The sequence below is a fragment of the Taeniopygia guttata genome, chromosome 1A (assembly GCF_048771995.1).
Source record: "Taeniopygia guttata chromosome 1A, bTaeGut7.mat, whole genome shotgun sequence".
Classification (NCBI taxonomy): domain Eukaryota; kingdom Metazoa; phylum Chordata; class Aves; order Passeriformes; family Estrildidae; genus Taeniopygia; species Taeniopygia guttata.
In genome coordinates this window covers 68,994,633-69,019,717 of record NC_133025.1, presented here as the reverse complement: position 1 = coordinate 69,019,717, position 25,085 = coordinate 68,994,633, and the positions used below count along the sequence as shown (strand labels likewise).

General features: G+C 42.6%; 1 protein-coding gene across 36 annotated transcripts in view; it reads left to right on the top strand.

Moving 5' to 3' along the window:
• Positions 1–25,085, top strand: part of CACNA1C (calcium voltage-gated channel subunit alpha1 C) — a 452,642-nt gene that overhangs the window by 354,858 nt on the left and 72,699 nt on the right. For 22 of the 36 annotated variants that reach the window (XM_072923845.1, XM_072923857.1, XM_072923853.1 and 19 more), the window contains 15 exons: positions 1,878–2,085; positions 2,865–2,985; positions 4,806–4,920; positions 5,964–6,084; positions 6,210–6,279; positions 11,522–11,654; positions 13,254–13,383; positions 16,303–16,362; positions 19,557–19,663; positions 21,106–21,193; positions 21,983–22,090; positions 22,610–22,662; positions 22,770–22,916; positions 23,776–23,977; positions 24,488–24,646. In XM_072923845.1, coding sequence (XP_072779946.1) covers positions 1,878–2,085; positions 2,865–2,985; positions 4,806–4,920; positions 5,964–6,084; positions 6,210–6,279; positions 11,522–11,654; positions 13,254–13,383; positions 16,303–16,362; positions 19,557–19,663; positions 21,106–21,193; positions 21,983–22,090; positions 22,610–22,662; positions 22,770–22,916; positions 23,776–23,977; positions 24,488–24,646 — 1,822 coding nt within the window. Of the gene's footprint in view, positions 1–1,877; positions 2,086–2,864; positions 2,986–4,805; positions 4,921–5,963; positions 6,085–6,209; positions 6,280–11,521; positions 11,655–13,253; positions 13,384–16,106; positions 16,167–16,302; positions 16,363–19,556; positions 19,664–21,105; positions 21,194–21,982; positions 22,091–22,609; positions 22,663–22,769; positions 22,917–23,775; positions 23,978–24,487; positions 24,647–25,085 lie in introns of all 36 variants that reach the window. The other 14 variants (XM_072923847.1, XM_072923859.1, XM_072923850.1 and 11 more) reach the window with 3 other exon arrangements.

Sequence of the window (25,085 nt, the reverse complement as noted above, 5' to 3'; positions counted from 1 at the left end):
CTTCTCCTGTGTCACTTTCCCTTCTTTCCAAAGTGTGAATGTATGTGAGCTGTGAGCATAACTGCAAACACAGGGAGCTGTTACATTGCACATTCCGTGTGGATATTTGGTGGCACTGAGCCCACAGCTTCCATGCCCTTACCTTTGTTCTGTAGTTTTTCATTGCTCATCTCTTTAATTGCAGTTAAACTTTAAAGCATCCTAGTTTTCTCTGAAGTGCTGAAGCTGGGCTGGAGGGAAAACATCACAGCTCTCTTTGAAGTTGAGTCCTTGGAGATGAACCTGCTGCTGAACTTGAGAGGACATGGTGATGTCCCTCTGCAGATCACATTGCTAATCTTCCTGAAGTGGTTGGGCTGCTCAGGCAGCCCTGCCTTCCACAGGACAAAAAAAATGTATTCTTTTTAGATCAACATTTTAAAAATATGAATTTAACTAGGATTTTAAGAACCCTTGTCTGCAATGAGGATGTATACTACCTTGAGAAAAAAATGATGAGTTGAAGGATAAGGCTTCCACAGAAGAGCCTGAGCACCAGTCTGCCATCCTTTTTACCTGGAACTTTTGTCTTCAGGGAAAGTATGGTTAGAAATGCAGAGCCCTCTGAGAAAAGAAATGTTGTACAAGTAATATTGTAGTTTTTCAAAGTTGTGGGCCTTGGGAGAAGAGACTAGAGGGCCTTGGTGTAGTCTCAAAGCATGGTGGCAGGCCAGGTAGAAGGAGGAGCACAGGCAAACATTGCTGGCTTGCTGACCTGTGAAAGCTGTTGAGGCTTTGCCAATAATGTGCATCAAAATGAGGTGATTGGAGAATGAGAGCTAATCTTCAGCCCAGTCTGAAAACTCTGCCAGCCTCAAAGCACAAAAGAGAATAGCTCATGACCAGCTCACCAGTAGATTGGACGTGACTGAGCACATGCAAGACCAAAGTGGAAGTTGCTTCATGGGTGATGTGGTGAATTCTTTAGAATTTTTTTCTAAAGCCTCTTCCCAGCTTGTGAGTATTCTGCAGGCTGGCAAAGAGTGCAAACTTACATGCTGCAGCAAACATGCTGCTGGCATCTCTCTGAACCCTAAACTGGAACCACAAGGGCAAAAAGATCCTCTCCCTGCATCATACATGAGTCTGAGCTGGGCACATGCCTGAATACGCTGGGAGAAAAGGTCTTAACCAACCTGTCTCTTGACTGAAGCAATTTGAAAATGTTCTGCAGCCTGTTTGAAGATGTAGAGTGGGTTTGAAAACCAAAAAAACAAGTAATATTGTAGTTTTCCAAATAAATATAGATCTGGAGTTTTCTTTAGTGTCCTTGTAAAAGGAGCATTGATACCTTTCTCATTCGCCCTAGTCCCAGAGAGCTCAGCAACCTCTCTGTGAGTGAGCCCAAGCACACACTCACACACTCCAAATTCTGGGTAAGTTTGTATTTGCATCCAAACAGTTTTCCCATCTGTTCTTGCTAGTTATTACAGGCCATTCTCTGGAGTGAGGTATTCTGGCTGCCACAACATCTGTGAGTGTTGTAATGAGGTTGGTTAGAATGTAACTCACTGAAGCAGCAAGAACTAATCACTGCATATTGATATAAGATGTGCAGAGCCTTAGATGGAGAGTGCTGTAATAATCTTCTGGGTGTGTGTGTGTGGAGGGAGTGGGGGGTGGGGGGAATTGTGTATGTACACGTGTGGTAGTAAAATTACTCATTAGCTGCAGTAGGTCTCGTTATCTTGGGGAGGCACATCAATGATTCACTGCTTAACAGGGTGTTTGGAAATGCCAGCTTTACACAGAAGGCAGCCTGAACCAATACTCTGTGCACTCCATGAGCACCTGTCTCGAACTGAAGGAATTTTAACTACTTCTGTTTTCTCTCCCAGATATTGGAATTCCCTGAGTAATCTTGTGGCTTCGCTCCTGAATTCAGTCCGCTCCATTGCTTCCCTGTTGCTGCTTCTCTTCCTCTTCATCATCATCTTCTCACTCCTGGGGATGCAGCTCTTTGGGGGCAAGTTTAACTTTGATGAGATGCAGACCAGGAGGAGTACATTTGACAACTTCCCTCAGTCCCTCCTGACTGTGTTTCAGGTAAGGGCACGAGTGGTCCCCGGGGGCCAACACTTTGTGTTTTCTTGGGGCAAGATTGGTCCTGCAGCCTGACAGTCCCCAGGATGGGGCTGGACCCTAAAGCTCCAGGCTCCTAAGAGCTGCCAGCATGGAGTGTTCCCTCCCAAAGCAGGAACAAAGATAAAACCCCTGTGTGTTGCAAGGCCACGGAGCAGAGCAGGATAAGAGAACAGCCATCGCCACGTCCCAGGGCAGCGCTTGCTGCCAGAGCCCTGCTGCTGTCTCCCTGCTCTGGGGAACAAATACCTGCTCATAGAAGTAATCCCATGGGCCTTTAAGCCCTCTGCAGCTTTGGGAGTGGCCCACCAAGAGCCTCAGGATCATGATTTCACTGACATGTGAGGAGAAGGGCAATGGCCTGGAGGGCTGTGCTGAGGGCAGTGCTAAAGGCTGGGCAGCCTGTCTGAAACAGCAGGCACATGGGAGGGAAATGCTTGGAGCAACGGGAGACTTGAACAGATTTGTCTAGGAGAGCCATTGCCTTCAGCAATCATCTTCAAGAATACACTCTTTGGGGCTTTTTCACATTTTGAGCACAGGCCTTCTTTGCATTTTCTCTGTTCTGTGTTTTTTTGGTTATTTTTTTTAATGTTCTAGATGGATGCTGCCAGTCTCCATCAGTTCCAACCTGGGGGAGGGGGTGTTCTCTAGGACAGTGGGTATCTTTGTGTTAATGGGGTTTTCAAATTCTCTGTGTGGTCTAACACTGTATCCCTTATTGGTGGGAATGTGTCATTTAGATCCTGACTGGGGAGGACTGGAATTCGGTGATGTATGATGGGATCATGGCTTATGGCGGCCCCTCTTTTCCAGGAATGTTGGTCTGTATTTACTTCATCATCCTCTTCATCTGTGGAAACTGTATCCTTTGATGCTACTCTTTTCTGCAAGAGGGGATGAATTAAAACCACTATTTGCTTTGATATGTCAGAAAATAGTGAATTTCACACCTCACGTTTTTGCCTTTTCCCTACATCTGAATTTTAGTGTTACAGTGCCAAAAGTTTTAAAAGTTCATTTTGTTTTAGCTGGTGCTAAGGCGTATAAACATTTGTAAGAGCCAGCTATGTGCCAGTTCCACATGCTAGCTTTTATTTAGTATCTTTACATGTTTAGTGTTTTTATTTTTCATTCCCCTTAATTCTCTCATACGTTTTTCTTTCCTGCCTTCTCCACAAACTAATCTCTGGGTGTTCCTACTGTACTTACTGCATTTTTTTTTTTTTACTTTAATGACTTTTTTAGTAATATATTCCATGTGCTTCCAAGTCTTATGTGGAATAAAAATATGTATAATCTGCAATATGCTATATACAAATGCTATAGTAGGAGTAACATATGTTTGACATAATTGATTTATGTGAGATCATGTATTAATTCATGTATAAACTAACAGGACCTGTGTTCCATTTCAGTCCCTGCAATCTGTGTGTTCTTCAAACAGAAAATTTTGTGCTCTGTTATCTTCCAGCCTGTGCTGGAGTAACTTCAGTTGAGTAACTTCAGTTCTGTCTGGCTTTAAGGTGAAATGAGGGCACTGTACTCACCCCAGGAGGCACAAAGCACATTGCAGGATTGTGCTGTGAGTGTCTCTTCACAGGAATTTGCATGTAACATAGAGCTGCCATTCTGTTCCCTATCTCAGTTTGCTCCAAATTTGTCCCTGTTTGGTTTCTGCTTCCCTAATAAATGGCCCTCCTGTGTCAGAGGTGACATTTCCTTTTATACTGATGCTTCTATAAAGCCACCTTATAGACTCAGCCCAGCTATTCTGGCCTGTGCCCATAATTCAGATCTCTCCAACCCTGTTATTTGACATTTTGGTTGACCTTCATGCCCTCACTTCAAAGTGAGATGGTGCAATTCCACTTATCTGAAGGTCAAGGTAGGCAATCTGGCTGACAGATTTTAAAAAAAACTACAACTTGGATCCCCTTGTGAAAATGTGAGCCAACTCTACAATGCTGGCTGACTTTGGAGCCTTTAGACCTTGGAGCCCAGGGAGGGGGGGATGTCTGTGTTTCCAGACTAAGCCTTGAACCAGGGTTTGCTGAAAAGTTATTGTGGTATAATAAGACCTACACTCAAGAAATGTATAAAACAACCTTGTGGTCAGATTTGTAACATGAGATCTGAACACTGACTGGTAAGACAAGAAAACAGTTGTAATTCCTTGCCCTTCAGCTACATGGGCATGACTGGCCATGCATGGACTCTCTGCTAGGAGATGGCAGAGTTGTCAGCTCAACCCTTCACTGTCCAGACTAAATTAACCTCAGAAATGCTCATCAGAGTCCTGTGCTTGCTGTCCATAACATCCACTCGTGCAACCTAAACTGTCAAAAGATGCTAAGCATTCCATGCTCCTCTTATGTTCAGTGGGATTCTCTGCACACAGAGAGATGCTCTTGGGAAACTGGAAACTAAAATGTAAATCTGTAAATCTGCTGTTTTACATCAGCCATTCTGTTGTGAAATGTTGAAAACCCACAAAGTGTGTTATCTGTGTGGAAGGAAGGTGTAGGTTTGTGCATGATGGATACGCAGTTGTGTGAAATGGAAGTTTGGAAAATCCAAGAGATCTGATGACAGGTTGCTAAAAATTTTCAATTAAGAAACCTTTGGTATAATCTTTTCCTGCAGTTTTCAAAGCCTGTTTTCTTTAAGTAGCACACAAACAGATATCCTGCTGAATGTATTTTTGGCCATTGCTGTGGACAACCTTGCTGATGCTGAGAGTTTAACATCAGCACAGAAAGAGGAGGAAGAGGAAAAAGAAAGGAAAAAGCTAGCTAGGTAAATCCATTTGCATACATCTATCTGCACACATTCCTGTGATTACACACAGCATGGATATATATATGAATATGATGCCTATACATGCATGTGTATATATGTAATATATATAACTTGTCTGTATGTGTATAGATTATACATGTGATTAATGTCATTGTATTTGGAGTTATGTATATATAAATTTTTATGAAAAGGAATTCCTGCTGTAAGACAGGAAAGTCTTGTGAGCTAGGAATCCCCCCACTTGCAGTGGTGTGAGCAGAGGAAAGGAAGTCTGGGTTACTGATGATTTTTCAGAGCATCAGCAGAGAATGAGTGTGAAATGGTGTCAGTCCCATTGAATCTCCCTACTATCTTCTGATTGCTTTGGGCCATGAGGAATATTTTCTGTCATTCCCATGATGAGATTTAGCAGCTGCTTTTCTTTTGATGCCACATGCTGCTCTTCTCTTGCCAGCTCTTTTAGTGCTTCTGCAGACACTTAAGGGGCACAAGCTGCATGAGGAGCTCCTCTGTCATTCCCAGCTGCCAACAGCAGGGAAGCCTCTCCTTACTCATCCTATTCACTGTCTTCCAGGCTGCTGGGAGGAGATCTCTTGTGCAGCTCTTTCTGCTTCATCCTGCATGCAGCTCAGCAGATTTCCCTCTCTCTAGGGGTGCAGTGAGGGGAAAAACATTTGTAGGCAATGTAGTTGGAAGTTCACAAGATATGGGTTGAAAATAGTCCATGCCTTTGTCATTGGGTGAACAAAGGGATCTCAGCTGACAGACCTAAAATGTGCATTTTCAGAAACACACACACAAACACATGCCATTGAGAAAGCTGCAAAATAAGGGACACCACAGAATAAAAATAGATCAGAGCCTCTGCCTTTGCCTGCAGATGAGGACAAGGTGGAGCCTGGTATGGAAGCTGAATTCAGAATGGGGATGCCAGCCAGCTGATTGTTCTCATGGTGTGTGCTGTACTACATGTACTTCCTGAAAGGGAAGCAGCTTTCCACCTTTGTAACTCTTTGGTTTTTATCTTGTAAAATTGCTAGGACTGCTAGTCCTGAAAAAAAACAGGAGATGGAAAAAACAGCTGTGGAGGAAGAGACAAAGGAGGAGAAAATTGAGCTGAAATCAATCACTGCTGATGGAGAGTCCCCACCTGCTACCAAGGTAAGGTCTGCTGGCAGCCAGCACTCTGTGCAGTGATGGCATGAACAGCTTGGGTTTCTAAGGGAATGAAAACTGTCTGCCTTGTCTGATAAAGCCTTTGATGCTTCTCCTTCCATTTCTGTCAGATCAACGTGGATGATTATCAGCCCAATGAAAATGAAGAAAAGAGCCCTTATCCCACAACAGAAGCACCAGGTACACATATCCCTCCTTGTCTGCCTCACTCAACAGTTGCTAAACTCCAGTTGCTAATGTACACAAAGCCAAATTGTGGTAGCAGGTCTGCTGGAAATGCTTTCATGATGGGACAGGATGGTGTCCTTGCATGTGTTTGTATAGGTGTGGACCTGGCCCTTTGAAGTCCCTGTACTGATCGGTCGTATTTGATTTGGTCCCCTGTAAAGCTCTTTGTTGGAAAATACAGAGCTGTACAGAGAATCAAATCATATAAAAACCTCCCTGTTTGAAAATATACACATGAGACTGTTTTCAGTGTGTTTTATCAGTTCTCAGTGGTCAGGGGAGTCTCAGAGCAGATAGTCATGAAAGGGAAAGTGCTGAATGCCCTTTTGCACTGTTTTCGAATCGAAAAGGACAATGTGACACAGCATAATTCTAAAAGCATAAAATCTCAGCCTAGAAGTTTAAGAAACAAGCTGTAGCATTAGTTAGGCTGGTTTTCAAGCCAGGTGGGCCTAATTAACTTCATTCTCAGATACTTGAAAGATTGGCTGAAGAAATCTTAGAACTTTAAGCAGTGTTCATGAGACCCCAAATGGGGGACAGGATTGGAGCTAGTCAATTCAACTCCCATTCTTGGAAAAGTGCTGGAACAAAGGATTAAAAGAAATTATAAAACCATAAGATAAGGAGATGATCAGCAGCAAACACAATTTGTCAAGAGCAAGTCAGATCAAGTCACCCTTATTTTCTCCTGAAAGGGGCTGAAAACATTTGTAGGCAGGAGAAAAGAACTAGATGTCATATTCTTTAACTTTGCTAAGGCTTCTGACCATCTCTTACAGTGTTCTCATAAGCTGAGTAGAAAAATATGGTCTAGATGATGGTGAGGGAAATGATCAGACCCTTTATGGGGAGAGTAGCGATAGCCCAAGTGAGTTTGTACAAGGGAAAAGCCTGTCTAGAGTTCAGCTCAGTTCATTGTTAATGACCTGAATGATGGAAGAGGCAATATGCTTATTACATTTGTAGATGACATGAAGCTAGGAAGGACAAGAAGCATGCTGGAGGGCAGCATTAGAATTCAAAGAGCTCCCGAGGCCCTGGATAAATGGTCTAAATAAAATTGAAAGTGCCAGGCTCTATGCATAGACAGGAATAAACAATTCACAAATAAAGGATCTTGGGTGACAGCTAGTTAGGTAACAGTCCTTGAGAAAAGGATCTGAATCTTTTGACCACAAGCTCAACAGATGTCAGCATAAAAACTTTGTACAGATAGGAGAATTATCTCCATTATGAAACAACAGATTTAATAAGATTCACAGCATATAGAATTTTCTAATGCTGAGGCTGTAAAAATTCACAGAACTGGTTGTGGAAGCCCAGCATCACTGAATGTTGTTAAGGACAGGGCAGAAAAATATCTCCCAGAAAAGGCTTAGATATAATAATTAATTGAACCTGGCTTGGCAGAGGCATCTTTGTTATCCTTCCCTCCCCTGCTCTCCTGTGTTCCTGTGATTATGTAACAAGCTCTAAAACACTTTCTCTTCTATTCCATGATTCCTAACAAATAAATGTCTGATAATAGGTTGATTTGATAGGCTAAAAAAGAACACGAGTTCATTTTGAGTAGATGGACTAGAGCTTCAGACAAGCAAAATGGAAAACTGTTCATTGCATTTGATTTTCAGTACAAGAAGTCCTCACATATGCTGTACTTGTATTCTTCCATATTTATAGAAAATTTATCAGGAGTAGAGTGGGATTCTAACTCCGAGCAATTCTATTTTAACACTGCCTGAGGCAGGTCACTCTGGATTTAATCTTTCCATCACCTCTGTAGGCCCAGGCACTTACTGGACATACATCCCTAGTCACTATGGGGTTTGTGGGAGTCTTTAGTAAGAAGCACAAATTAAAACAGCTTGATGTAGTTTTGTTTCTGTTTCTCAGCTGGCTTGGATTTGCAGAAAATGACATTTTTTCAAGTGAAATAACAATCATCTGAATGTCAATTTTAAGTCTACTGCTAATAGAATTGGTGTTTGTTTACTCTCTGTAGACAGCTTAGAAAGAGTAGCTTATAAATGGAAAATATAGTTAAACACTACATCTACTTTTTTTCTTGCCATGCATAGAATTAGAGTGCAGAAAATCAAGTGAAAACATTTTTAATGCCTGCCTCGGGTGCCTATCTCTATCTTAACGGACTTTTGAATACAACCTAAAATTTGAGTGGATTATCAGGTTTTTTCCTGCTCCTATTAGAAATGCAAAGGGCCACCATCTTGCTCACTTGCCATTGCATGGCCTCAATGCCATTTCTAAACAGACCTGTCCCCTGAATTGTTTATCAGTTCTTTGTGAAGACTGAAGATTCTGTGTACTGAAACCACTTGAAATGGCCACTTCATTTGTATTTCCTAACAACATAGGTTCTTTCCTAACCTACCTTGCTCATTCTCTGACTTGTTTCTGCTCCTTAAACCAGTTTTCTCAATAACCTCTCCTGACTCTGTTTCCTGCACAATGTTGCTCCTCAGCCCCAGAATAGTTGCAGCTCCTCTGGTCACCTGGCCTCTTTTTCAGGACAGACTAGTTCTCCCAGAGATTTGTGTATACTAGAAGGATTATTATGATGATATGTTTATTACAGGAAGACAGGGACCTAGCCTTGCAGCCTAGTACAGAAATAGACAAAGAATTCGGAACGTCAGATGAAGGTAAAAGCTTGGGATGATTCATGGGAGCTTGAAGCAAAATAATGTCCTTATACGAGAGTTCTGGTCTTTGTACAGTAAAAAAAAAACTACCCATCATCGAATTTCTCACTGAGGCTGCACTGTAGCCTGTTTGTGCTTGTCTCTACAGCCAAAGAACATTCACTTCTACAAATGTGAGCAGCTGTGCTGCTTCTATATGGAGGTAGATAGCATGGGCAGTGACCTGGGATGAGGCTGTAATCATGTCATTCTTTGTGAATTTGGCCCTCAGTGTTTCCTTTCTTCTGCACCTTAGACTCTAAGTGAAAAGTAGAACATTGTTCTTTATCTATGGCTGAGGAACTGAATGTGCTTTTCAATCTGAAAGTATTTGGTTCCCAGAGTCATTAATCTATATTTCTTGCTGTATGGCAGACACGAGAAAAAGAGGAGAGGAACAATGTTCTTTATGGTCTTCATAGGGCTGATGCTTCTGCTGAGGGTCTCTTTTCCAGAGGCATTGCTCCATGTCCATTTAAAAGTGTATTTTAAGCATTCCTCTGAGTATTAAAGAAGAATGATCTCACATTGAGGGCACAGAGCAGGGACCCAGAACACTCTTCTTAAGTATGAGTTTCAAATATCCCACATGATCCCAGGCACTGGTTTTCTGGACTGTTAAAGAAGAAAAATAATTTGTTTACCTCACTCTTTGCCAGCCTCCTCTGAAGCCTGCAGATAAGAGGTGCACGTGCAAAGTATGGTTATATTACATAAACCTGCACATTAACCTTAACACCTATTTTACAAGTCCTGTGTAAAAAAGTACTTCTGAAAGATATTTCTTTAACTAATAAAGCCTATATAAAGAGTATTATGAAGCATATTACACATAAAATTGAGCTGTTAAAAAATAGACTGACTTGAAAAGTACAAACTCTATGTACCAGCTCAAACATTTATGCAAAGATCTATCAAGCAAATTTGAGCTGAACTTTTGGTACTGGAAGTGTAAAGAAAGAATCCTATTTACATGTAATATTGGCATGCCTTCAAAAAGGGCACTTTTCTCCTCTCTCTGATATCTAGATAAGGATCTGTGCTGATTCATCTGTTCTTTCTGATGTGTCCTGTAACCAGATCAAGTACAGGATCTCACCCTAAAGGAACATCATTCCTGGAGCTTAGCTCCCTTTATGGACTCAAGATGAACCTTTCAATTAGAGTATCCTTCTTTGCAGTGCCTGGAAGATGAATCCATTGTATCTAACATGTCAGACTCCTTTCTTAAAGATTTTTTTTTTTCCTGTCTTGCTGATTAAGTGAGAGGATTGGGATCTTTAAAATAGAAAAATTCTGTCATCTCATTTACAAAACAACATCTGACTTCAGCAGGTAGAAGAAATCCTCAAAGGCAGAAGCTTCTCTTTTAGGTACCACTTAGCCTTCATCTCTGCATTTTCTGTCTTGAGGTTGCTCACTGATCTGCCTGGAGATGACACAAGTTCAAAAGTCTCAGCCTCATTCCCACCTTTCTGACCTTCCCCCCCACTAAATTATAAAAGGGGACAATTTTAAGACTTTCTGATCAGTGTAAGTCAATGTGCATGTGCTCACTGTTTGTTCTGGGGCATGCATGTGCTCATCCAGACACAGCTCCAGATGTAGCAGCAGCTCCATGGAGATGCTCACAAATAGAAGAAAAACAGTCTTGATAAACTGGAGGAATGGTCAAAAGAAAAAAAATATGCCCTTCAGTAAGGATGAGGTCTAAGTGCCACTTTAGGGAATAGTCAGCAGCAAAAATGCAGAGCGGGGAGTGACAGGCCAGATTGTTGCTCTGTGGTAAATAATCTGTGCTCTGTACATATCAGACACTGATGGCAAATTAATGCCAAAGTATAATGAAAAGTCTCCATGAAGGACATTTAACAGGAAGATAGTATCACAAGATACAAGAAGTAATCTAGCTTTCTTCTGAAGCAGTAAAACCTCAGCTGCAGGTTAATCCTGCAGACAATCTGGAAGCAAGTAGCAGGATGATCAGAGACCTGGGGAACACAGCACCTCAGCAAAGGCTGCTGCTGTTTTGCTCTAGGAACCAGATATTCTCCCAGAGGCATAAGAGCAGTCGTCAAGTATGCAAAAGCTTTCTGCCAGAGGAAGGCAATTTTTAATTTTCTGTCTCCGTGGAAAATAAAAAAAACAAATAATGGATCTAGACCTCAGCAAAAAAGATTCAAATGAGCCATTAGAAGTAGCCTTTCTGTTTGTTTTTTGCAGAAGGAACTGTGAAGCATCTGAGGAGAATGGTGTGAGAATATTGTAGGTTTACCAGCACTAATGGTTTTACAGAGAGACGAGACCAATGTCTGCCAGGGTGAGCGCTGGGTAAAGGGCACTGCCTCAAAGGAAGGAAGGGCAAGGAAACTCAAGGCTTCAGCATCCTATTTTAATGGTTTTTAGCTCTAGTTATGACAGAGACAAATGCCCTCAGCACTTTAGAATGAGTTGTATTTTGCAATAAAAGACAAAAATGCTTCTTGCAGCAGAGGAAGATGAGGAAGAACCTGAGATGCCTGTCGGCCCTCGGCCTCGCCCGATGTCTGAGCTGCACCTCAAGGAAAAGGCTGTGCCCATGCCTGATGCCAGTGCTTTTTTCATCTTTAGTCCTAACAACAGGTACTTAAGAGATTGGTTAGCCGGAAGAAGGAGGTGAAGAGCTGGTACCCCTTTCACATTGGGCCCCAAAAATTATGAGGTGCAGAGCTCCCTTTCAGCAGCTCATTCCAGAGGCCTCCTTTGACCCACCTCCCTTTAAGGCATGAAATCCTATGAAACCACAACCTGGGGAGTACAGTAAAAATATGCAATGGGAGTTCATGGCACGTGCAAGGCTGATTGAAGACACACATTATGAAAGCTTCAGAAATAAGGGACACAGAGGCGAGTCAGTAATTGGAATTTCCCAACACATCCAGGTCCAAACTGCAGGAGAGCCATCATGCAATCAATCAAGTGGGAGGTAGCAGCTTCCTGCCCTAAGGGCTGCCCAAAATCCATTCCCAGTAGGGAGTTCATGTGTCTCTGGTCATTGCTGCACATCAAGAACGACCATGAAAGAAGAAATGAGAGGGGGAGGAGAGTCCACAGCTCTAAGAGAAGCCTAGGAGCACAGTTTTTCTCTCACACTTCACCCATGGGCTCCTGCAAAGCAGCCTCATGTTGTCACACCTGCCTTTCCAGAGCAGATGTGCAGGACCTGTGGGTGGAAGGCTTTTAGGAGACAGGTGAGTTTAACTTTACAAGGGAACAGCAGGGAGCTCAATGGTCTGTGCAGCACCACGTATTCCAGTGTCTCTCCTGAGGACTCAGCCTTCAAACACAGCCCCAGAGGACGGCAGGGCTGAATTCAGAGCCATTTCTTTCCCAGCAGAGCTTGTGCCACTCCTCCTTGGGTATGTGTAACAGGGAGGGACTGAGCTCGTGGACTGTAATGCTAGCTTTGTCACCCACCCCCTGCCATTTGTAGAACTAAATTAACCTCTGCAGTCATCTGTAAAATTGCTATAATAGGGACTTGGAGCCCTAACAGCCAAGAGTAGAACCAAATAGATTAATGAAGTGCCTGTAGAATTATGCACAGAGCTATCATGGGGTTTAACTCCTCACATCCTGCTACCAACATATGGAAAGTGGTGTAATGGTCTCCAGTAAGCAAGTTTGATGGGAGACTGGTCCTTCTTTACCTTTTAGTTTCCCACTAAGAGCACCAAGTGGGCATGTGTTTAGCATACAACCTGCATGGCATGATGTTTCTCAGAAGTCATTTGCTCCCCTACATCCATTTGGCCAGGCCTGTACTCTATTAGCAAGGCAGATCCCCCACAGGTCCTGGTAAGTGACACTCCAGCCCCAGCTCAGAAAGACATTGGCACTCTAAAGCCTGTTTCTGCTGCTTTCCTCCTGAATGAATCAGGAATGGTTCCATAAAGCATTGAAAGCAAGGGATATAATTCTGGGCTGGCAGGTTTCAGACCACGTGGAAATCACAAAAAGCTCTGTCAGGAGGGAGTGATTGTTCTCCATTCAAACACATCGAGTGTGAGTCCTGTGTGGAGAGCCAGCAATGCCCTGCACACCTTGTCCCTGTGCTGGGGCAGGGGAAGATGTTCTGCAGGGCAATCCTACAGTCCTGCTGGCAGAACAGGAGCAGGGAAATGTTTCCCAGGTCTTACTGTTCTTTGAGAGATACATTTGTGCCTCTCCTCTCTCTTGCAGGTTTCGTGTCCACTGCCATCGAATCGTTAATGATAACATTTTCACCAACCTGATCCTGTTTTTCATCTTGCTCAGCAGCATCTCCCTGGCAGCTGAGGACCCCGTGCGACACCTCTCCTTTAGGAACCAAGTATGCTCCACATCCTCCCTCCCTCCCTGGGTATTGCAAGTGTGGTACAAGCAGATCATCATTTGAAGCCAGGAAAGGCAGAAAAGGCTGCATCAGAGGCTTGGGAGTGCCTGTCTTCCATGATTTCTGCCTTTTGTAGGCTGTGTGTGAAACCATTAGGTTTTGCAGGAAATATGAGTCAGTGCAGAATCTGGCCTTCAGTTCACTTCAGAAGCATGTGTAGGGAAAGAAATAGCAGGAGGCTGAAGCAAAATTATTGTTGTCTGGGATTAAAGCATTAGAAATGAGCTGTAAAAACATTGATTGGGGATACAGATAATCCAATTTTGAGGGATTTTCAGGTTCTCTTCGGAACATTTGTTCTGATGCCACATGCTGTATTTCAAACTAAAAAGCCCAGGGCCTGATTTTCATTTTATTCACACTGGTGTAAATCAGGAGTAACATTCTTGAGTTTGATGCTGTCACTCTGGGTTAAATTGATGTCATCAAGGTTAGGATCAGACTTTTTGAACACAAGCTGCAAAGCTATCATTAAACTTGAGAGAGCCCTCAAAAAATATGCTGTGCTCCTCTCCTTACCTGCCTGGGGAGAGAAGAGGAAATCATTCAGCACAGAGATACATTCTCACCCTCTTTTCTAATCATTCTTATTTGCCTTTTTAAGTGTTCACTGCTTCTTTACCTTTGCCAGTTGTTGTTTGCATTAGTCAGGGGTCATTGCAGAAATGAAGAGTCAGCAGACATATGCAAGACCTCTGATTTCTGGTGTCTGCAGTGGCATTTTGGTGCCTCAATGCCTGAAGAGTTTGCTAGGATTGAAAAGTGTGATGTTTTTTTCTTGTTTAATAATAAAACCTTAAGTTACTGCTCCTTGAAATATCCTGGCCTGATCATGCATTTGAACACATATGTGCATGCAGAGAAGGTGTTAATGGAAGTCTATTCCTGAGTGTATCTCAGAGTGGTTTTGCATTTTGTCCTGAAGGAGGATGCTAAATAATCCAACCTGTGCCACCAATAACCCACTTGTGCACACACTGAAGGTTTGAGGCAAAGCATTTTTTTTCTAGATCCTTTGCAAGCCCCTGGTGAGGTAAAGCAGCAACAGGTACAGCTTAATCATTCACTTAATCAAGTTTGCAGCTTCTTTATGTTGGTGGAGTCATGCAAAGCAGTTAGAGAGTACCTGTGAATATGGCCCACTGATTTTAAAATTATTCCATTGATAAAATAATCAAATGTCAGGACTTACAAAGCAGCAAGGCAAAAGGATATTTCCAGTTGTAATGTATGTAAATTAATATAGGTTAAAATCAAGATCTGTCCCTTTGAAGTGGCTCTTTCTTAATTCTCTAAGCTGCAAAATTGATAGAGCCCAAGACAGTCTTGAGGAGAATTTGGGATTAAAAACTGAGTAGTGACCTGAAGAATTTTGAGTTCTATGGCAGCAGTAAGTGATAGATCCCTCTATTTGACATGCAGTGTCTGCAATTCAATCCAGATTTGGATTGTGCTTTAATAGTGCAATGTTAAATAACCCTGGAATTTGAAGTACCTGCCCCTCTGCATTCCAAGCTATAAGAATTTAGCCACCTATAAATCTGAGTGAGGATACAGGCACTGAGATACAATAAACGCCTGTGGGATGGAAGCAGGCAGATCCCTGCTTTATGATTATTAGTGTTTTATCAGCAAAGGTCTAAGTTTCACAACTTATCCATTTTCTACAGCTTCCATATATTGGCCTTCTGGTTTAAAACATGACGATTGTAAAACAGCAGTAAACCATGAGCATGATACTTTTGATGTTCAACATTTGTTGTGTAGATAGCACTAAAGTGGATTGTGATGTTAAAATATATTGGAAACAAAGAGTTCAATCCCGATCCCATAAATCAGTGAGAAAGTTCCCATTTACTGTGGGATGCCAACATATTGGCCAGTGAAGGACATTCCTGTCCTTGATGCTGCTGCTTTGAAAGCCCCTTTACACTTCTAGACTTCTCACAGCCTCCTGTGACACCACTCTTTGTGATCTTCTGTGCATGCCACGGGTTTCTCCATCACCAGGCCAAGGTTCCTGGGAATGATGAGCATTTCAGCTGGCTGGTTATTCAGGATGCAAATAGAAAGATGCAAGATCTAAGTTAAGCACCTTTAGGAAATGACCAAATTATGGTTGCAATGCAAGGGTTGGGATGTTGTTCAATTGGCAGAGTGTTTGTTATTCATCCTAATCCAGAGTAATTCAGGACAGAGAAAAGAAATAGCTAGAGTATGATTTTACAGTTTGCTTTCCTTCCTTTGAGAGAGGCACAGGACAAGACTGAATGGAAGTTAATAAGAAGGAATCTCATGTTTTCCACTGAGAGACCAAGCAATCTTTGTGTGCTGTTTGGAATCCTATTTGAGAAAACCCTTGAATACTCTTTATGAGATTAAAAAAAAAAAAAAAAATCCTACAGCAACCAAAAAGTTATTTTGCCTCTATAGTGCTCATGGGATTGTAACTCAGGAAAGATTTCATGTAATGTGCTTCTTGTCCTCTGTGCCAGGACCTTCGCTGCATTCAACAGGACATTGTTCCAAAACCATTCCCTATAGTCATCCTCATTCCCTCGTGAAAAGAACTCGTGTATTTGATTTTAATTGTGATTTCCCACTCAAGTGATCAGCCACTGACCTACCCTCCCCACTCCTATCCCCTTTTGTTTTTACAGATTCTCTTTTATTTTGATATAGTTTTTACTGTCATTTTCACCATTGAAATTGCTCTGAAGGTAAAGTGCCCATCTTCTCTACCATTACTTGTTCACAAGCTTTCTAGTTTTCTGCCAATCTCTGTTGCTAACACACACGCCTGTTTGTTCCCGGGTCACGCTCAGTACCACTAACCCAACTGTGCTTATTTTTCAGATCCTAGGCAATGCAGACTATGTCTTCACTAGTATCTTTACATTAGAAATTATTCTTAAGGTAACCAATCTGAGAAATACACTTGTTGTCTTCTTTTCTTTCTCTTTCTTTCTCTTTCTTTCAGTCTTTTGCTCTCTCTTTTTTTTTTTTTTTTTAACCCCGTTATTACCTCTACACAAAGGGTTGTTTTTCTTTTCATTTGATGTTTCAGTAGCTCCTTTAAAAGTCTCCTGGGGAATTTTTATATTCAGACTCGTAATTGAGGACCCATAGCAAAATAATGCTTTTTAGGGGAATTGCAATGAAAGGATGCAATGTTGGGAAATGTAAGAGAAGACCAAGAAAAAGGCCATCCCCTGATAAATTTCTTCCTCCACACTGGCCAGTCTTTTCAAAACAGGATTTTTCTGCTCTGCAAGAAACTCTGATTACACACACCTCTTACACAGGCAAAGAGGTCTCTACTCTGCAGAAACCAGCCCAAATGGTGCCTGATGAGTTCTGTGAGCTTACAGGTGCACAGCAAAGTAGGAGGCAGGGAGCACAGTGCAAAATCTCACTTTTTAGGTGTAGAGAGAAAACCAAGAGTAAGATCACTGAGACACCAAGGACAGTAGCTGCCAGTGAAAATTGCTGCATCAAAACCCAGCTTCCCGTTTCCCAGGAACATGCTCTATACCAAGGGGAATGTGCAGGAGAATGGTTTAGCTTGGAAGAAAATAAAAATAGGCTGCCTTGTTCTTAACTCTAATTTTCCCAAATTAGTAGGCTAATAATTTAAATAACAGTAATTGAGAAAAGTTCTGGCTTTCTAAATGCTAGGTTCACTTGGCAGCTGGTTTTTTTTTTTTTTTTTTTCTCAGCAACCTAGTTCAAAGTGCTGGCAGGCAGTGCCTTGGAGTTGCTCAAACTTTGCAGCTCAAGACCCTAATAACAGTATCTCTATGGAAGGCTGGCAAGCAGGATGGCCCCTGCATATTTTTATAGAGAAACATACTTTTTTTGATATGACTTGAAATTACCAAAGTCATAATGTTCTCCAGGGAGATGTACACATTATGCCTGTGTGCAGTTTGCATCTGTGTTTACACAATAAATCCAAATGTGCACAAATCAGATGGCAGATCCAAAAGGCCTGTCAAGAAAAGGAAAATATCCCAACAGCAACGTTTAAAAATTAAATGATAGTTCAAGGTTACCTGCTTGGACTCACAATTACTAATTCTGCTTGCTCTGAAGGAAGTGGTAACACTCCTAATTACTTCAGTGGAAGCAGAACTTAACCCAGCCTGGGCCTTCCAAGGTTCAGTGATTTATGACAACATCCCTGGATATTCTCTAAGTTCAAGTGGGAGAATAGCACAAGGACCATAAGTCTAGGTCACAAATAGCTTGTTTTCTCAGTGCATGTTTCTCTGCTGCCTTCACTAAACACATTGTTTTTCAAAACAGCAGAGTTAATGTAGGTGGTGAAAACAAAAGAATGAATGGCCATGGGATGTTCAAGGCTGTAGAGGAACAAGCTTCCTCTGCCCCCATGTTGCTTATAACAGCACCTGCATAATGGTGAATATTGGCAAGGTGACTGCCAAGGATTTTTAACTGGCATCCTAAAAGACTGTAACTTGTTTTATGCCCCAGATGGGAGGCAGATATAGATTATACACTCTCTGAGAGTCTCCTCTGAGATGACAAAATCTCTCAATAGGCTTGAGAGAACCACAATTGGTACTGAACTTAAACTCAGCAGAGCTTCCCCTCCTGATTTCAATGGTGTCTTTCTTTCAAGATTGCCATACAAAATCTAACCAGTAAAGGGCATCTTTACCACCTTTGTTATGGCAAGAACCCCTCCTCTCTTCCCCAGCTGAATGTGTGTATAAGTATAAATTCTAAGCCAAGACCAGAGTTTATACTTCCTCCTCCTCTGATTTCTGTCTGATTGATAGCCAGTTCCCTGATGTCATGGATGTTTGGTGAAGAAAATAATCCGATATACCATGTGCCCTTCCACCTTGTTCTGAATAAAGTTGTCACAGGCTGGAAACTTCCTGCCAATACACCATCCTGAGCTACTGGTGGGAGCCAGAAAACTCCAGTTTGACTTTCCAGTTCACACTTCCCAGCTGGAATTCTGGCTACAGCTCAGTGTCATGGTGTCTGCCTCAAGTTACTTTAGACATCTAACTTAGATGAGATTCAGAGGTCCAAACTTAGAAGCCTGTATTCATGGATGGGAATGAGAATTCCTAATGAAGGAACATTAGCAGTTGTGGGGATAGGGTTTCTTCAAAGGAGCTGCATTAGATCACTCACCAAACCTAAGGTAGGTGGTACAAATATCCCATTAGTTCACCCTCTTTAACTGTGCCAGGCTCATTTAGTCAGATTTGGTAAGAGAACTCTGTTTACACTGTCACTCAGTCCAGTTCTGGAGCTGTGACATCCTCCTCAAAGCCAGCAGGTTCTCAATACCCCATCTCACGCAGGCAGGGCAGAGCATCCCTTGCAAAATATGCAACTGTGTTCCCTCCCTCTGCCCAGTGATGTTGATAATGATTACCTCCACAAAGAAACTACCCTGTTCCAAGGAATACAGCCTGGGCTTTGTAAGGAAAACTAAAGGGAAAATGCAACTGCATCTAGAGTAAAAATTAATGGGAGAAAGGATGTGGGATTGAGCTGAACAGAAGGACCAAGCTGAAGAGAGCAGTAATTCTGCCTGTTGTTTCAGTTCAGCTCTAAAGCATCATATCCCTGAGGGATTCTGTTCTTCATAAAGGGAAGAGCGATCAACTGTCCACTGCAGCTGGTCTAAGTGCTGAAAAGCATTACACAAGAGCCCATTTTATTTTATATTTTTATTCGATTTTGCTAGAGAGGCCTTTATATAATACAAGCATCCTGTCACTGAAGAAAAAGGGGAAAGCATATGATTGCATAGAGTAGTTTTTGCAAACAGTCATACTGCTGCTTTGCTAATTCTAAATGTTATGTACTCAGTGCACTTAAAGTGCATATTTTCCTCGCTTTCTTTAGTTAGGACTTTCACAGTTATCTTGCTGTCTTTTTCACTCTCTTTTCTTTCCATTGGGGCTAAACTTCTCCTTTGGGGTCTGGGGGTAAATTGTCTGCCAACAATAGAAATACTGCCCCCTCCCCAGTAATCCACTCTGAGCGTAGCCAGGTGGGTTTGGCTCCTGAGCAGCTGCTGATGGCAAGGTGTGTTTGTGTCTCCGTGTGCCTCCCTGCAGATGACCGCCTACGGGGCTTTCCTCCACAAGGGCTCCTTCTGCAGGAACTATTTCAACATCTTAGACCTGCTGGTGGTCAGCGTTTCGCTCATCTCCTTTGGCATCCAGTGAGTGAGCTATTTCCAGCTGGCTGGTTTTGGGGGGGGATTGTAGGGCTGGGCTGGGCTGGGAGGGATGGCTCAGGCTCATTGTCTTACCTGGGTAAGATTTTTCTCATTAGCCTGTTGGGGTATTCATGAGGTGTTTTTCTCAGATGGTTCAAGGCTGTTAAAATTCATCCTCAAGAGAGGAGGTAGCAACTGGGAAATGCTACCCTGGTGAGCTGGAGTGGGGGAATCTTTCAGAAAGAGCAAATGAGAATAAAAAATGGGTGTATTGGGAATCGTGACACTTAGCTTTGTTCCAAGGCATTTGTTTCACTGAATCAGTTCAGGACAACTCAGTGACTTATGGTTCCCTCCAAGGCTTTTCATAACCTCTTTGGAAAATGAGGTTGATAATGTTTTCCTACTTCCTAAGATGCTGTGAGTCTTAGTCAGTGGAAGGCCATCAAGCACTTGATGAGTTTTGTGAGAATCTTCAGAGTGGTAGTGGCTGTTCTGTCATGCTGTTTTCCTTTGTTTCATCTGTTAATTTACTTAGCAATTTATAGATTTACTCAAACTATGTGTCGTGTAGGAAGTTCCCTAATTAGATTCATATCTGATAAAAAAAAAGCTCCCAGTTGTTACCATGATAAGTTAGCAGCTCACAGAAGTTACACATTAAGTCAAGCAGGACAATTTGTAGGGTCCATCGGGCTTGCAGTCACAGTCTTAAGAATGGCACAGCTCTTGTTTTGACCTGCTCTTTCTTTCTTCCAGACCTAAGTCAGATTCTTGGTGTGTTAACATTAAAACTGTTCCCAAAATCAGTAGGAGAACATGATGTCATTGAGCACGAGGAAGAAGTCAGGGTTTTAGTCTTGGAAGGCAGAGAGAGCTCTGCTGCAGAAGATAGTTGTGTTCAGTACTTAAAAGTGAGCACATAAGTCATCCTAATCAATTCAGTGGGAGCTTTCACATCCTTAAATTTATGTACACACTTAAATGATTAGTGGATTCAGGGGTCAGACGCACTGTAGGATCAAACTCCAAGTGAATAGTCTACCTTTAATGCTGGAGTCTCTTGGACTTTTCACTCTTCTGTGACTATTTCAGTGGAGTGCTTTCTTGAGCCTTATCTGAAAATGCCTTGGTAATGACTGCATTTTGGCACAATTTCTATACCATAGATATCTACAGAATCTGTTTGCCCTGGTCTAAAAATACACCTTGCCCATGTTTCATTCCCCCTCCATTAATACAGCAGAGATTATGAAATCCAGAACAAGCAGTCAGACCTCTGAAGGAAACATCAGAAACTGGCTTCCTTACCCCTGAAGTGCCATGGCAAAGAGCTGAATAAATACCTTATGCAGTCTCAGGCTGTGCAGAATTTCAAAGGTCAGTCCTTGCTGCACACTCCCCACATTGCTGCATCTCTCAAACATTCCAATACTTTCTTCCAGGTCCAGTGCCATTAATGTGGTGAAGATCCTGCGTGTTCTGCGGGTCCTTAGACCACTGAGGGCCATCAACAGAGCCAAAGGACTAAAGGTTAGAAAAGTCCCAGCGTGTTCTATAAATTCAGGTTATTTCAGGCTACAAGGGCTTTTGCAGTGGTTCAAGTAAAGTTTCAGCAGAATCACAGTATGGCTGAGGTTGGAAGGGACCTGCTCAAGCAGGGCCACTGAGAGCAGGTTGCCCAGGCTTTAAAGTACCTCCAAAGAGAGAAACTCCACAACCTCTCTGGATGACCTGTTCCAATGCTCAGTCACCCTGACAGTGGAAGTGGTTCTCAACGTTCAGATAAACCTACTCTGTTTCAGTTTGTGCCTGTTGTCCTGTCAGTGGGAACCACTGAAAAGAGCCTGGCTCTGCCTCCTCTGCATCCTCCCTTCAGCCATTAATATACATTCACCAGATTCCCCCGAGCCTCCTCTCAGATGAACAGAGCCAGCTCTCAACTTTTCTCTTGGGAGAGATGCTCCAACCCCTTAAGTCACCTTTGCAGCTCTTTGATGGACTGGGCTTCCTCCAGTATGTCCATGGTTCTCTTGTACTGAGGAGCCAAAGCTAGACCCTGTACAACAGGCATATTTTCACCAGTGCTGAGTAAAGGGGAGGAATCACCTCCTTCAACTTGTTATAATCTTGCCTAATGCCGCCCAGTACAGCAAGGAATGAAATAAGTTGGTCCCCTTTCCTGAGACATTACTTGGGCAATGGGTATTGGTTAAATAATTTTTTCTTATTATTTTTATTTTTATTCTTGGGCTTTTCCCTTAGCCAGATCAGTTGAGAACAATCCCACAAGTGACTTTTGTTCCTCTCTTCCGTTTGCAGCACGTGGTCCAGTGTGTGTTTGTCGCCATCCGAACCATCGGGAACATTGTGATTGTCACCACTTTGCTGCAGTTCATGTTTGCCTGCATTGGAGTTCAGCTGTTTAAGGTAAAACCATTGCACCCATTCATTCGTCCATTACATTGAGTTGTATTCAGGGATGGGGGAGGAAAACAGCATAAAAATCTTGAGGAAGGGAAAATGAGATCTTTTGTGTGTAACAGGCAAGACATTTAGGGCACTGTCAGTGTTACCTAGGCTTCTGTTACCAGCAGTTCTCCAAAACTGAGCCAGGCATATGCAGAACTCTTGCCCATCATCTGTGATCAGAAGAAATGATCAGTAATGTTGTTCTTCCCTAAACAGCTTTACACTGGCATGACATGACTCTGGGGAGGTGAAGGGGGCTACTCCAAAGGATTGTTCCTTGCAGGCTCTCTACTTCTCATCTTGCAGAGGAAGGGGCATACCAGATAAGCATGGGGGGGAGGGGGGTGGGGTGTTCATTCCGTCTTTTTATCTGCTTTTATCTCCTTGCCTTTCACCACCCTCCTGACAAGTGTTCAGGACATACACATAAAAGTACTGTGCAAGGAGAAGATTCATTCCTCTTGCTTCCTTTCTCAGGGCAAGCTGTACAGCTGCACTGACAGCTCCAAGCAGACAGAAGCAGAATGCAGGTGGGTCTGAGCTTTCCCAATCCCTTCCCTTGGCTGGCCTCCCACCTCCAATGCCTCGCGCTGGCGGTGCAGGTGTGCCACGTTCTGTCTGCACTCTCCACCCACAGAGGGTACTACATCACCTACAAGGATGGGGAGGTCAGCCAGCCCATGATACAGCCCCGGAGCTGGGAGAACAGCAAGTTCGACTTCGACAACGTCCTCACTGCCATGATGGCCCTCTTCACCGTCTCCACCTTTGAGGGCTGGCCAGAGTGAGTGCTTCTCGGACCAGTGCAACACTAGCAATGTCCTCATTCATTTCAAAAGAGAAAATTCAAAGGCAGAGCATAGTCTTTCCCTTTCTAAGTATTTCAATAAGTCTAGAGCTACACCAATAGTAGCACTGTAGTATTATGTACTTTGTAAATTCCTCAGGGCCTGCAAGGTATTTCTGTAACTGTACTTGTAAACAATGTAAAGCACCGTCTCTAGTTCTTAAGATATGATCTCCATTAGTAGTAGTGATAATAGTATTTGTTACAATTATTATGTGTATAAATGAATGTAAAATGCCTATCAGGTCCTTTCCAGCATAGCCAGGTTTCAGTCTCCCCGTGGAGCCAGCGGGGCAATATGAAACACTGCCTCTGCAGACATGGAGCGTCTTTCCAGGCCCTGTTGTCTGTGTGCCACTGGAGCTGGGGACTCCCACAGAGTCACTCTGGTGATGTGGACATGCAGGGTATCAGGGGGCTGACCCTGACCTGTGTCACCAGGTGATGCCAACAGCAGTGTTAACAACTGTTGACTCCTGGGAGTCCCTTTTCTCACAAAACTCAATCACCAACAACCCTGTTGAGACTCTCCTGTTTTTGTTAACTGAAGAGCATGATTTTGTTCAACTATGAAGACATTTCACCCCTGAAAGGGTTCAAATGTAGAATTAGTAAGAGCCAGGTCTTCTCCTTTGCAAGCTTTTGCACTCAGATAGGTGCAAGTCTGCACATCTCTGAGTGAATTAATTTTTATACAAGTAGAAGAAAATCACAAAGTTAAACTTTAATAACATCACCTATAAGGCCTCAAGGCAGTTGCAGATTTTCTCTGCATTTGGCTCCTGTTTGCTTTCAGGTTGCTGTATAGGTCCATTGATTCCCACATGGAGGATGTGGGACCCATCTATAATCACAGAGTTGAGATCTCCATCTTCTTTATTATCTACATCATCATCATTGCTTTCTTCATGATGAACATCTTCGTTGGTTTCGTCATCGTCACATTTCAGGAACAAGGAGAACAAGAGTACAAGAACTGTGAGCTGGACAAAAACCAGGTAACTTACAACACCCTGCTGTCAATAAAGGTAGAAAATGCATTGAGAATAAGCTTTTAGTAGATAAATGCATACAGGGAGGAAAATATTAAGCTTGCCAACAAATACACACAGAGAGGAAAATGTTAAGCTTGCCAACAAGATAGAACTGTAAGCTGGCTTTGCTGACATCTTTTAGGAGTCAGGTAGAAAAAAAAAAACTCTCACTGTAAGATTTGCTCAAGGGACAACAATTACTTAAAAATGTTTGCTGTACCATTTGTTTCACTGAGATTAGATGAGCACAACACCAATGTTTGACCAAAGTAAATGGTCAAAGTAATTGCATATAGAACTCTTTAGCAGGTAGAATGTGCACATTCACATTGTGACCTAAAAGAAATTCTTCTACTAAGCTTTTTCATTTAGAAAAAAACTTGAAAGATACTGTATTTTTAATTACATTTGAAGGTAGCTGACCACCCTGATATTTTGGGTTTGAGTTTTAAATGTACCCTGCCTCTCCCACAGCGCCAGTGTGTAGAGTACGCCCTGAAAGCCCGGCCTCTGCGGAGATACATCCCTAAAAACCAGTACCAGTACAAAGTTTGGTATGTGGTCAACTCCACCTACTTTGAATACCTGATGTTCGTTCTGATCCTGCTGAACACCATCTGCCTGGCCATGCAAGTAAGTAAGCAAGCAGAAAACCTCCAGGTAATGAAGCAGTAGTCTTTGTTGGGGAAATGCACAAATGGCTGAGGTTGACACCTACTTTCACCTTCACACCATGTGTTGAGGGAGAGGGACAAGCACATAAAAAAAAACATTGTACCCTGTTCACTTCTTTTGACATGCAGTTGAAATGAGGAATCTAACTCTCACCCTCTTCCTGCTAACATCTGACACTTTCAAAAATTCAGTTTTGACTCCTTAAAAACGAACAAATTTCTCATTTCTAAACAGAGTCCTGCAAGTACTAGAGCCTTTCAAGAAAAATGCCGAAAATGTCTCAACACTGTATTTTCTCAGCCTTGCATTCAGCTGCAGCTGAATTGTTTTAACTGAAACTGCTTTGAATAAATCACCCTGTGCCAATATAGAACATGAAAATCCATCCCAGCTGTTT